Raw genomic sequence first — 12,754 nt, 5'->3', positions numbered from 1 at the left:
AGTTACGCGTACAGTGAAAAGGTTTGGGACTGACTTTGCTTTACCGCTGACGGCTATTTGCATGGGGAAACATTAGCTTGACTTCTCTTTACAGAAGACCACACACTTGCTGAGTGCTTCTTTTTTTAAAATTTTGGTTTGCAGCATTTGTAACTTTTTATGTCAACACCCAGGAAGTGTTCAGATTTATATGATTTCAAAGAGTGATACGGACTGCAAAGCTATTTCAACAAATTGGGTTGTATTTATTCTGAGTGATATAACACAAAATACGGAACCTTTTTATTGTTGCTATTTGGTGTATTTAAGTACTGGTTATTAAACTGTCTACTCTCAAACCTGTTTAGACAAAAACTGAAAATGCTGGAAAGACAGCAGGATAGCCAGCATAAGTGGACCGGCCAGTTCAATGTTTTGGGCCGAGCTTCTTTTCTTCACTTAAAATGCTTGTTCATCTTTCATTTAAAAAAAAATAGAATCTGTATAAAGGGAGGACAGAAAGGGGAAGCCAATAGATACTAAAAGAAAATGGGACATTGTTAGAGGCCAAAAATTATCTCAGTCAGAGAATAGAAATAAGCATTAAAGAAATAAAAGATAAATAACAAAAGGAGTGTGATGTACTCCCACAAGAAAACAGGACATAAGAACATAAGAAATAGGAGCAGGAATAGGCCACTTGGCCCCTCGAGCCTGCTGCGCCATTCAACAAGATCATGGCTGACCTTGGGCTCCAAGCCACTTCCCCGCCCGCTCCCCATAACCCTTCACTCCCTTATCTTGCAAAAATCTGTCTATCTCCACCTTAAATGTATTTAATGACCCAGCCTCCACGGCTCTCTGGGGCAGAGAATTCCACAGATTTATGACCCTCTGAGAGAAGAAATTCCTCCTCATCTCAGTTCTAAAAGGGCGACCCTTTACTCTGAAACTATGGGACACATTGAAAGAAATGACCCTTAGTGTTAGGGGGGATTAAATACGTGGGGTTACGGGTATAGGGCTTGGGTGGGATGGCTGTCGGTGTAGGGACCGGGTGCTAGGGTTTGGATGATCAGCCATGATCTCGTTGAATGGCGGAGCAGGCTCGAAGGGCCGAATGGCCTACTCCTATCTTCTATGTTTCTATGAAAGATAATTTATATAGCTCCTTTCATGATCTCAAGACGTCCCAAAGTAATTCACAGCCAATAAAGTATAAGAAAGACTTGCATTTATATAGTGCCTTTCACAGCCTCAGGAAGTCCCAAAGCGCTTTACAGCCAGTGAAATACTTTTGAAGTGTAGTCACCGTTGTAATGTAGGAAACGTGGCAGCTAATTTGTGCACAGCAAGGTCCCACAAACAGCAATGAGATAAATGACTGGATAATCTCTTTTTTTTGTGATGTTGGTTGAGGATTAAAAGGTTGCCAAGACTCCTCTGCTCTTTGAATAGTGCTGTGGGATCTTTTATGTCCACCTGAGAGAGCAGTTAGGACCTCAGTTTAATATCTCATCTGAAAGACGGTACCTTGACAGTGCAGTACTACCTCAGTACTGCACTGAAGTGTCAGCCTAGATTATGTGTTCAAGTCTCTGGAGTGGGGCTTCAACCTATAAGCTTCTGACTCAGAAGCAAGAGTGTTACGACTGAGCCAAGACTTACACCCAAACAGCCTGCAGGTCATATCTAAAATTAAAACAAAAACTGCTTGCACAACACAGTGGGTCTGCCCATCCCAAAAATAGAAGAAATAGCCTAACAACAAAGATTCAGATCCTCCTGCCAGCACCATGTTCTGACGATGATGTCCACTCCAAATGTCAACCGCCTCCACTCTTTTCTGCCCCCCCCACCCCAGACATCAACAGATCCACCTCACACCACCAGCCCCCCTTTTATTGTAAAGAAAATGGAGAATATAGCTAAAGTCTAAACCACTAAAGTAAGTGTTCAGGCTGGAGGGCTGCATAATGCCCAGTAGAAAGAAAAGTCCTGTTCCTGAAGCTTTCGATGAGCTTCATTGGAAGAGTGTTTGAAGACCAAAGACTGAAAGGTCAGAGTAGGAATGAGAGGGGGAATTCCAGTGGTCATTCACAGTCACTCAATACTTCCACCCCTCACTAAGACGGTCTCCCGACACATCACCCCTGCTGTTTTCGCTAAGGATGCTTACTGATCTGCTATGTGTTTCTAGTAGATTTTTTTTGTTTCATATTTTTAGCCTTTGCAGTTTGTTGATTTTATTATTTATCATTTGAGCTTTATTTTGATGATTATTGCATTTACTGCATCTGAAATACTTGAGGACTGCAGTAATAGTACAGCAAGGGGTTACAACTATTTTGTTCACATTCCAAAATTATGAGGTGACAATAACTGGTTTGAGGTCACTGAAGGTTCTTTGTGATGTCATTGAACTGGCCCTGCTTTAAAAACTGTTCCTGAGAAGCATGTGCAAGAGTGGGATGGCCTCTGTGCTGTGGCAGTTTTGATTGACAATTAGATGGTATGTGAATCATTATGGTATAGGGAGGACACATATTTCCTCAGCTTAAAGGTTTAATAAATATGCCAGTGTTTTGGGGACTATTATGCTGCTCCAAGTTTGTTTCCAAACTGGGAGATTTCAGCAGATTAGAAAAGTATTTACATTTATATAATGCTTTATGATGTTATGGAAATATCGCAAAGCATGTCACACAATTAAGTACTTTATGAAGTGCAGTGAGTTTTGTTATGTAGGAAGATATTGTTTCCATCATGCAACAACAGCAGCTTGGCTACTTTGGTGACATATTTTGACTGAGCAAATGGGCCGGGAATTTGCAGTCAGCGGCGAAGCAAAGGTGTTCGCTGCTGGCCCCGAAGAAAGCTGCCCACAGAGATCTCGCAATCTCTGTGGCAGGACATTTGCCGTCTTCAACAAGTAAGTGATTTCTCTGCAGTGTAGTGGGGATTCCCAAATGCGATCTGCTGTGATGTCGACAAGCGGTCTAAGCAGCCAATCACATTGCAGAATTCTCAGACAGTGAAACAGGAAATGAGAACCTGCTTCTATCCTGACTTTTTAAAAATGTTAGAGAGCAAAACAAAGATTGGCGCTCCCACATGGGGATAAGGTGGAACCTGAAATATCATGGACAAACTTTAAAAAAAAATATATATACATTTTAAAGTTTCTTAAAGATTGTAATATTTATCATAATGGAGAAATTTGACAGTCCGCAAAATTAAAGTTCATTTTTCAGGGCGAGAACGTTTGTTTACTGGTCAATACGCTGTTAAAACCGCAGTTACTCCTAATCCAACAAGCAATGTTCCCTGTAATTTTTCTTTTGCCCGTGCGGCCCCTTTAACGGGCATCGCGGGCCATTCAAAAGTCGCGCATGCGCAGTTTTTCTATGTAAAAGCCGATTCACCGGCCGCGCGGGACCTGCAGTGCGTCGCACAGCTTAAAGGAAACGTTGCCAACAAGGCCTAACATTTAATGGGGTATTTAACAGCGATATTACCGTGGAAAAGCCCACGTTTTCATCAGTTTCGCTGATTGCCGGCTATGGGGGGGTGGGGGTGCACATCGCAGCCAGTGTCGGAGCAGTGAGTGACTGACCGCAACTTTTGGATTGCCGCGTTTAGTTGCACATGCACTACATCCTGAAGTTGCGGTCATTTTCAAAGGGGCAATAACGGCGAACGCTGTTAGTTCACCGTTATTACCCACCACAGATTCCGGCCCATTCATTTTTCCTCATAAATGTGAAAAATAAATCCAAGAATTTGTGAAGTATTTGAATCACTTTATCATACATAGGATATACGGCACAGAAACAGGCCAAAGGGAGAGAAGGAAGAAAGACTGGAAGAGAAACAACAGAAAGAATTAGGCAGTGGAAGGCGAGCAGGGAGACAGTTACAGAAAGTGTAATGTGTGCAACACCTTGGGAAATCAGTTAGTGTGAAAGGTGACGTAAGAATAACGGTCAGTAAATTTGTAAACCTTGTATTTGTCAAACGGTGTCAGATGAATCTCTCAACCCTTTGCTTCAAGTTCACACCAGAAATTAGGGTTGGAAATGTACCTGCTAAGTCTAAGGTTTATTGATCCCTAAAGTGCAGCTTGTTTGAACCATCTTGTCCAGGTCACGTTGTTTGCAGTTACCAGGAATACTGCACATCAAGTAAATTTGCTAAATCGCTTGTCAGAATCATCAGATATACGCAAACTAACAACACTTTATTTACACATATATATGACAATGTGATTAATACCACCACAGATGTACATGAAATATTTGTGCCAATATTAATGAACCGTTCAATTGTTGCAGGCTCAAACATAGGTAGAGTATTTCAGCAACTCTGTCAGCTGGGCTCTACAGGGTTACATTTAGTGTATGAGATCATTTCGATTGGCAAGGTACAAGTTACATAGCAGACAGGTTGACAGTTTGGGCAACAAGTCAATTCAGATATATTTGAAGTCTATTCATACAGTCTTGATGTGGCTCCCTCTGGTCACGGATGTTTGTCGGTAGAGATGTCTGAGAGTTCAATCTCCATACGTAGCTGTGATATTTCTTCATTCTTGTGTTGTCTGCTTCTCTTCCTGGTAGATTTAACCTTGCATTTACTATGCTACTGATGTAGGCACCTTACACTTAGCTATGCTGACTCGTGTCCCACTGTTCTCAAACGACTTGCAACTTAACTTCTAATACAAAAGCAAAATACTACGGATGCTGGAAATCTGAAATAAAAACAGAAAATGCTGGAAATACTCAACAGGTCAGGCAGCACCTGTGGAGAGAGAAACAGAGTTAACGTTTCAGGTCGATGACCCTTTGTCAGACGCTGCCTTATCTGCCGAGTATTTCCAGCATTTTCAGTTTTTATTTGCAATTTAACTTGCTTGACTATGTCTGGTTTCTTCATTTGTTTTACTCTTAACACATTTCAGCTTAGAAGACTTGCTTTATTCAAATTATGTTTGATAATGTGCCTGTGAAGCGCCTTGGGATGTTTTACTACGCCAAAGGCGCTATATAAATGCAAGTTGTTGTTGTTATAACCATTTCTGGACTCTTCCCAGATTTCTCCAGACCTTCCTATTTCCTTCAACCTTCCTATGACTTCTGATTTGAGTGTGAAAGACCCAATCTTATATAAACTTCATTTCACAAAGACTCCTTTATCCACCTATTTCAATGTCTGACCAAACAAGTTGACTCATTTTATGGCAAGGGTACATCTATTCAGTGTCAGTTACTTAGAAACAGACACATGCCAAAGATGCGTAAGGAGCAAATTTACATACAAGACAAAAGCTAAGCCTGTTCGTTAGCTAGTTATTCCTTTTACTTTGCCGGCCTTAGTAATTACAAATGCTTGTAACACTAGATAAGTCCCTCCCAGTTTTGGGTATCTTGTCCAGACAGCATAAATGTTGTCGCTAGGCCCATGACCTCAGCAAGCTAGATCTGCTGGTTCCCTGAGCCATTGTATGAGTCCTTTGTTCTAAGAACACTGTCTGCACTTCTTAGAAACAGAATGATGAATTCTAAGAGAGCAGCAGGTTGTTCAAAACACCATTTTAAATGCAACTTTTCCTACACTAACTTGGGCTGCTGCTGCCTCTTGAACTGTAACTGTTCCTTACATAAGCCAGTTCCTTCAGGAAAAGAAGGGGAACATTTGTGGAAGAAAAAGTGCTGACTATATATTTGCATAAGTCTAATTTGTGTTTCTTTTTTGCATGGGTCATGATTGGTCTGTTCCACTGAGCTATTGAAAAATATGCTCCATTAATTAGTTCCATGCTAGCCTGAATCTCGAGTTGTGTAATCTGCTGGCACTGTAAATAGATTTTAAAATGGACAATTTGAATAGGAATTAAAGTGGGTTATGTGTTGACGCATTGGAAGGTCACATATTCTAATAGTTACGCAGTGTTAAAATCTCAAGAGCTACAAATTTTAATTAGCGGCATGACAAATTATCCAAACTTGGTCATAATGGCACTACTTGCTTTTACTCAGAATTTCTAATTAATGCCTGCAAAAAGATGTTTGTGATGGTGTGCAGAATGTTCTGCTTGGACGTGAAGCAACCTCCGTATGGGAGGTGCGAGAGCACCTTGTGTGTTTATAAAATTACAAAATAAACTATGTATAGATCTAATAATATTTCAACAAATACTTGTGGTTTAAAGAGACTACTTGATAGTAAGCCATTGCATTCGGTTTGAGTGGATACAATAATCTAAGGAAAAGAAGGGATGAGAGCTAAGGTCAGTACAAAAAGAGATGCATATAACATAAATATTCAGGGGACAGAAAAGGTTATAGGAAGTCATAATATAATACTATAAAAATAAAGTACAGCATATTAAATTGCCTCGAAATCAATGTACAGAACAGCAGCAACAAAATGGAGCAATTGGAGACAATAGTGATAAGTGAGGAAATAGATGTAATGGAAACATGGCTACAGACGGAAAAGGATTGGCAGTTAAATATTGCAGGCTATAATGTATTTAGAAATAACAGAGAAGGACGAAAGGATGGTGGGGCAGCCCTGTTAATCAGAAATAACATAATGGCAGTAGCAAGAAAGGACAAAGAGATAGAAACAGAATCCTTATGGATTGAGGTAAAGGAGAGGAGGGCATTAGTCATGCTTGAAGGTATTGAAGGTATACAACAGACTGCCAAATAGTGGGAAGGAACTGAAGGGAGAAATATTTACGCAAGTATATGAAATGAGTAATAAAGCACCGAATCAGAATCATGGGGGATTTCAATTAAACTGAGAGGGAGGGACCGGGGAGGGGGTGGAGTTTTTAACAGTGTGTGCAAGACACCTTTTGGAGCCAATATGGAAGCACTACTAGATTGAGTAATGGGAAATGAACCAGAGCAGATATGAGGAGTAAGCATGGAAGAACATCAAATGAATGGTGCTCACAATATAATAATAATGTTTAAGATAATTGAGCTATAGATAGTATAAAGACTAAAGTAATAGATTGGAAAAAAGCCAACTGTGTAGGAATGATGATAGAGCCAAGGAAGATAAACGGGAAAAAAATATTGACAGAGGTAGAAGAACAGCAGGCAATATTTAAACAAGAGATCAATAGAGTTCAGGGGAAATATATTTCACTAAAAAATAACAAACTAGCCAAGAGTGAGATGGCATAGATAATTAAAGGTGAGGGTAAAATCAAATCTAAAGAAGATGACAAAAGGGAATATAATGAGCTTAGAAAAGCGAGTCAAAATAGACAGTTAGGAAGGCAAAGAGGAAATGTAAAATGAAAATATCAAAGAATATAAAAAGAAATAGTAAAGTATTCTATAGGCAGATAAGTAACACAAGGAGAATTAAGGTAGGGATATGATCACTAAAGAAAGAGCAAGATAAACTCACAGGAGCTGATACTGAAATGGTGGGGATACTGAATAGATACTTTTCATCAGCCTTCACTGAAGTGACTAACAAACAGGCAATTGCAAGTGAGATATTACAACAGGTAGGATAGAAAGAAAGGAGATACTGGACAAACTAGCCACACTTAAGGCAGACAGGATCCTGGGTCCAGGTGGATCGCACCCGTAGATTCCCAAAGAAACTAGAAAGTAAATCAATTTAAATAAAGGAATAATGCCAGAGGACGGACTAACAGCAAATGTAATTCCTATCTATGACTAACCCAGGGAACTATAGACCAGTTAGCTTAATGTCAATGGTAGGAACAATGTGAGAATCTTGTTAAAAGATCAAAAAAATCTAGAGGCACTAATATATATATATATATATAATGTCAGCATGGATTTCTGAAAGGAAAATCATGTTTAACCAACCTTACTGAATTCTTTCAAGAAGTAGCAGAGTAGATATGGACAATGCAGTGGATGTGGTGTATATGGACTTTCAGAAGGCCTTCAATAAGATGCCACATAAGAGACTCCTGACAAAGGAGTCCGGGACTCGGTCGCAGAATGGATTGAAAGATGGCTACAAAACAGAAAATAGAGGGCAGGAGTTAAGGGAAGTTTCTCGGACTGGCAGATAGTCCGAGAAGTGGTGTCCTGCAGGGATCTGTTCTGGGAGTGAGGTGGTTCATTTTGGTAGGAGGAATAAGGAGACCACTTTTTCCGTGGAAGACAAGAAACTAAATGGATTAGAGGAACAAATCGAGGAGAAATTATTATTGGGAATAAGGAAATGGCAGAAACATTAAACAAATATTTTGTATCTGTCTTCAAGCAGAAGATTCAAAAAGCATACCAAAAATGGTGGGGAACCAAGGGTCTAATAAGAGTGAGGAACTTAACGTAATTAATATAAGTAGAGAAACTAATGGGACTAAAAGCCGACAAATCCCCTGGACCTGATGGCCTACATCCTAGGGTTCTAAAAGAGGTGGCTGAAGAGATAGTGGATGCATTGGTTTTGATCTTCCAAAATACCCTAGATTCTAGAACATGCCAGCGGATTGGAAGGTCGCAAATGTAGCACCGCTATTCAAGAAAGGAGGGAGAGAGAAAACAGGGAACTACAGGCCAGTTAACCTGACATCAGTCATCAGAAAATGCTGAAATCCATAGTTAAGGAAGTGGTATCAGGGCACTTAGAAAATCATAACATGATTAGGCAGAGTCAACATGGTTTTATGAAAGGGAAGTCGTGTTTGACAAATTTATTAGAATGTTTTGAGGATGTAACTAGCAGGGTAGATAAAGGGGAACCAGTGGATGTAGTATATTTGGATTTCCAAAAGGCATTCGATAAGGTGCCACATAAAAGGTTATTACACAAGATTAGGGCTCATGGGGTTGGGGGTAATATAGTAGCATGGATTGGTTAATGGACAGAAAACAGAGAGTAGGGATAAACTGATCTTTTTCAGGTTGGCAGGCTGTAACTAGTGGGGTGTCACAAGGATCAGTGTTGGGGCCTCAGCTATTTACAATCTGTATTAATGACCTTGATGAAGGGACCGAGTGTAATGTATCCAAGTTTGCTGACAATACAAAGCTAGGTGGGACAGTAAGCTGTGAGGAGAACACAAAGAGTCTGTAAAGGGATATAGATAGACTAAGTGAGTGGGCAGTAAGGTTGCAGATAGAGTATAATGTAGGGAAATGTGAGGTTATTCACTTTGGTAGGAAGAATAGAAAAACGGAATATTTTTTAAATGGTGAGAAACTTTCAAATGTTGGTTTTCAGAGAGATTTGGGTGTCCTCGTGCAAGAAACACAGAAAGCTAGCATGCAGGTACAGCAAGCAATAAGGAAGGCAAATGGCATGTTGGCCTTTAGTGCAACGGGGTTGGAGTATAAGAGTGAGGAAGTCTTGCTACAATTGTACAGGGCCTTGGTGAGACCACACCTGGAGTACTGTGCACAGTTTCAGTCTCCTTATCTAAGGAAGGATAGACTTGCCTTGGAGGCGGTGCAACAAAGGTTCCCTAGATTGATTCCTGGGATGAGAGGGTTGTCCTATGATGAGAGACTGAGTAGATTGGGCCGATACTCTCTGGAGTTAGAGAGGTGATCTCATTGAAACATACAAGATTCTGAGGGGGATTGACAGGGTAGATGCTGAGAGGTTGTTTCCCCTGGCTGGAGAGTCTAGAACTAGGGGGCATAGTCTCAGGATAAGGGATAGGCCATTTAAGACTGAGATGAGGGTTGTGAATCTTTGGAATTGTCTGCTCCAGAGGGCTGTGAATGCTGAGATAGATAGATTTTTGGACTCATGGGGAATCAAGGGATATGGAGATCGGGCGGGAAAGTGGAGTTGAGGTCGATGATCAGCCATGATCTTATTGAATGGCGGAGCAGGCTTGAAGGACTGTATGGCCTACTCCTGCTCTTATTTCTTATGTTCTTATGATCTAGGAATACAGATACATAAATTGCTAAAAGTAGCAACACAAGTTGATAAGACCATAAAGGGTACAAACAAAGTAATAGTGTTCATTTCTAGAGCAATAGAATACAAGCCCAGGGAGGTAATATTAAATTTATGTAGAACCTTGGTTCGACCATGCTTTGATTACTGTGTGCAGTTCTGGGTTCCGTACTATAAAACGTGTCCAGCCCTTTTTTTAATGAGACCTTTTTAGTAAGATTTGATCTCAAGATCCTAACATTTGTCAATTCATTTACAGTAGCGTACATTTTTGTAGCTGATTCTCTCGTCAAATTCTGCTTCTTTTACATTTATTTAATACTTAAGTCCATGGTTATCAAAGAGCAAATGCTCTGCTCTCCTTTCTATTCCACAATAACGTGTTCAAATATTCATTAACCACACTTCTCTGAAGTACTGAAAACATTCCAAGCATAATATTTACAGAATGAACCATAGTGACACAGAAGTAGAAACCAGTTTTATAAAATCCAAACTTTTATTTATCCCTAGTTTACATTGCTTACAATCCACCTTTTCTGTTTTTTTTTGGAGCATGATATTTATATTTTATAAACTTGGAAACAGCTTTATTTTTTTGTGCTAGAAATAATAAAATGAACAGTGTTTACAGCAAAAAGAACTGGGAGTTTGGGGAGTGAACATTCTTTAGTCATCTGTGCTCGAGTGTACCAGGATAAAAATGTTACTCCTTAGATAAGTGATCTCACTTCAAAAGTAATTTATTGGTTGTGAAGTGCTTTGGAATGTCCTGCGGGTGTGAACAGCACCCTATAAAAATGCAAGTATTATCTTTCTTTTCCTGTATCCTGAATTCATTTTTATCCATTGGTGCTTTCAGGAATTGAGAATTCCGTGGCAGACACGGGTAGAGGAAGGACTCCAGGGAATGAAGCACCATAGTTTATGAACTTCTACACAAGGCAACAGTGAAACAAGGGGGGAAAAAAAACAAATGCAGATTGGCAACATATTCTTCCGTCCTACAAATCTAAAATGGAGCCGGAAGAGACAGTGATCCTGCAGCAATTATTAGGCAGAATTACGGTTTACACCATTACGGGATGTCTTCATTGTCTTCGTATAAAGGCTCGTCTGACTAATATGGGACTCCCATTTGTTGAAGTTAATGTAAGGAATAATTCTGTAATACACCAGCAGATTGTAGAACTCACTGGGCGTCTTACTGTACCACAAATCTACTTTAACAACATCCATATTGGAGGATATGATGATTTTGAGAATTTGGTAGGTAATATTGGTTTTATATATATATAGCCATATGATAATGCAGTAAATGAATGATTTTTCCATAAAGTCTCCTTGAGCTTCTGCATAACTGCCATTTTTTTATCAGTTTAGTAAAAGCTCAAGGACAGAAACAGTTCGTGTTAGCGAAAAAGGTCAGCTGAATTGTGCTGGCGTAACTAGTTTTAGAGATGGGAAGAAAATGAAAGCTGTGAGTACGGCAACAATTAAAAGGTGGCTCAGATTTCTGTACAAACTGGATGCACTTCGCCATTGCAGATTAATAAGCCTGTCACAAAAACCTTGTCTTATATTTATAATCCATTTACTAGATTTTCATTGCCTAGAATTTCCAACATTGCTGTAAAAGGGAGGCCATTTTCCCAGGTATTGTCATTTGCGAATGATTCATGGTGTATAGAAAGACACGAGCTTTCTCGCACCTCCCAATGTCAGCAAATAGATCAGATATCCATCCTATTGAATCGACTGCCTCAACCTGTTCTGACAAACCTGAAATATTTGAAATGTTTGAAATTAATTTGGCTGTGCCCTTCCTGGTTGAACAGTCCCATTGAGCAAGATGCAAAATGCTGCGGATGCTGGAAATCTGAAATCCAAACAGAAAAATGCTGGCAATGCTCAGCAGACCAGGCAGCATCTGTGGAGTTTCTCTATTTCTCTCTCTCTCTCTCTCTACAGATGCTGCTGTATTTCCAGCATTTTCTGTTTTATATTTGAGTAAGTAGTAGTATATAAAATGTAGTTAAAAATCTCATTTATTAATTTCATTATGTAACCGCTTTCACAGAGATACGAAGCAGTTATGGATGCTGATTGATGCAAAAGCAATAGTGTAAATTGGGGATAATGTGAGTCCCAAGAAATGTTGTGCGCGGCCTGTTTATTTCAGTGCACGGTCCCTTTAAATTTCTGCGCCGCCGCGGTATTTCAAATGGAAAAGCTTGTGAGCGGCCCGCGCGGTACCTTGCAGATTACTGCGCGGTCCGCGCGGTACCTTGCAGATTACTGCGCGGCCCGCGCGGTACCTTGCAGATTACTGCGCGGCCCGCGCGGTACCTTGCAGATTACAGCGCGGCCCGCGCGGTACCTTGCAGATTACAGCGCGGCCCGCGCGGTACCTTGCAGATTACAGCGCGGCCCGCGCGGTACCTTGCAGATTACAGCGCGGCCCGCGCGGTACCTTGCAGATTACAGCGCGGCCCGCGCGGTACCTTGCAGATTACTGCGCGGCCGTGCATGCACGCTGCTTGGAGGGAACATTGGTCCCAAGCATACTTAAAATAGGGAGGAATGAGACCGCCTCAAACAGGAAGTCTCAAACTGTTTGATTCCACACTGGGTGTAGCATAACTCCAGCCTGTTGGATCAATTGGGTTCTTTATAAACTTTTGAATCCTAGTATTAAGAGAGAAATAATGCTTCCACACCTGGGTTCTCCTAACATCAAAAAGTAACTGGCCTGGGAGTGATACAGTATCTATGAATGGAAATATGCTTGTACAAAACTCTCTCTCCTTTTTTATGTTGCCGTCCTGTTTATTCTATAATGGGCAGTACA

The 12,754-nt window shown here is 40.5% G+C and overlaps 1 protein-coding gene across 5 annotated transcripts in view; it reads left to right on the top strand.

The window, feature by feature from the left end:
• The window catches only part of LOC147107751 (uncharacterized), a 79,997-nt gene that overhangs the window by 4,864 nt on the left and 62,379 nt on the right, over positions 1 to 12,754 (top strand). For all 5 annotated transcript variants that reach the window (XM_086007031.1, XM_086007033.1, XM_086007029.1 and 2 more), the window contains exon 2: positions 10,766 to 11,172. In XM_086007031.1, the coding sequence (XP_085863157.1) occupies positions 10,921 to 11,172 (252 nt within the window). In that variant the 5' untranslated portion in view covers positions 10,766 to 10,920. The remainder of the gene's footprint in view (positions 1 to 10,765; positions 11,173 to 12,754) is intronic.

This window comes from Somniosus microcephalus, chromosome 14 (genome assembly GCF_052327205.1).
Source record: "Somniosus microcephalus isolate GS21.2 chromosome 14, FLI_Smic_1.0, whole genome shotgun sequence".
Taxonomy (NCBI): domain Eukaryota; kingdom Metazoa; phylum Chordata; class Chondrichthyes; order Squaliformes; family Somniosidae; genus Somniosus; species Somniosus microcephalus.
The sequence above is the reverse complement of the archived record's forward strand: the minus strand, read 5'-3'. Positions and strand labels throughout refer to the sequence as shown.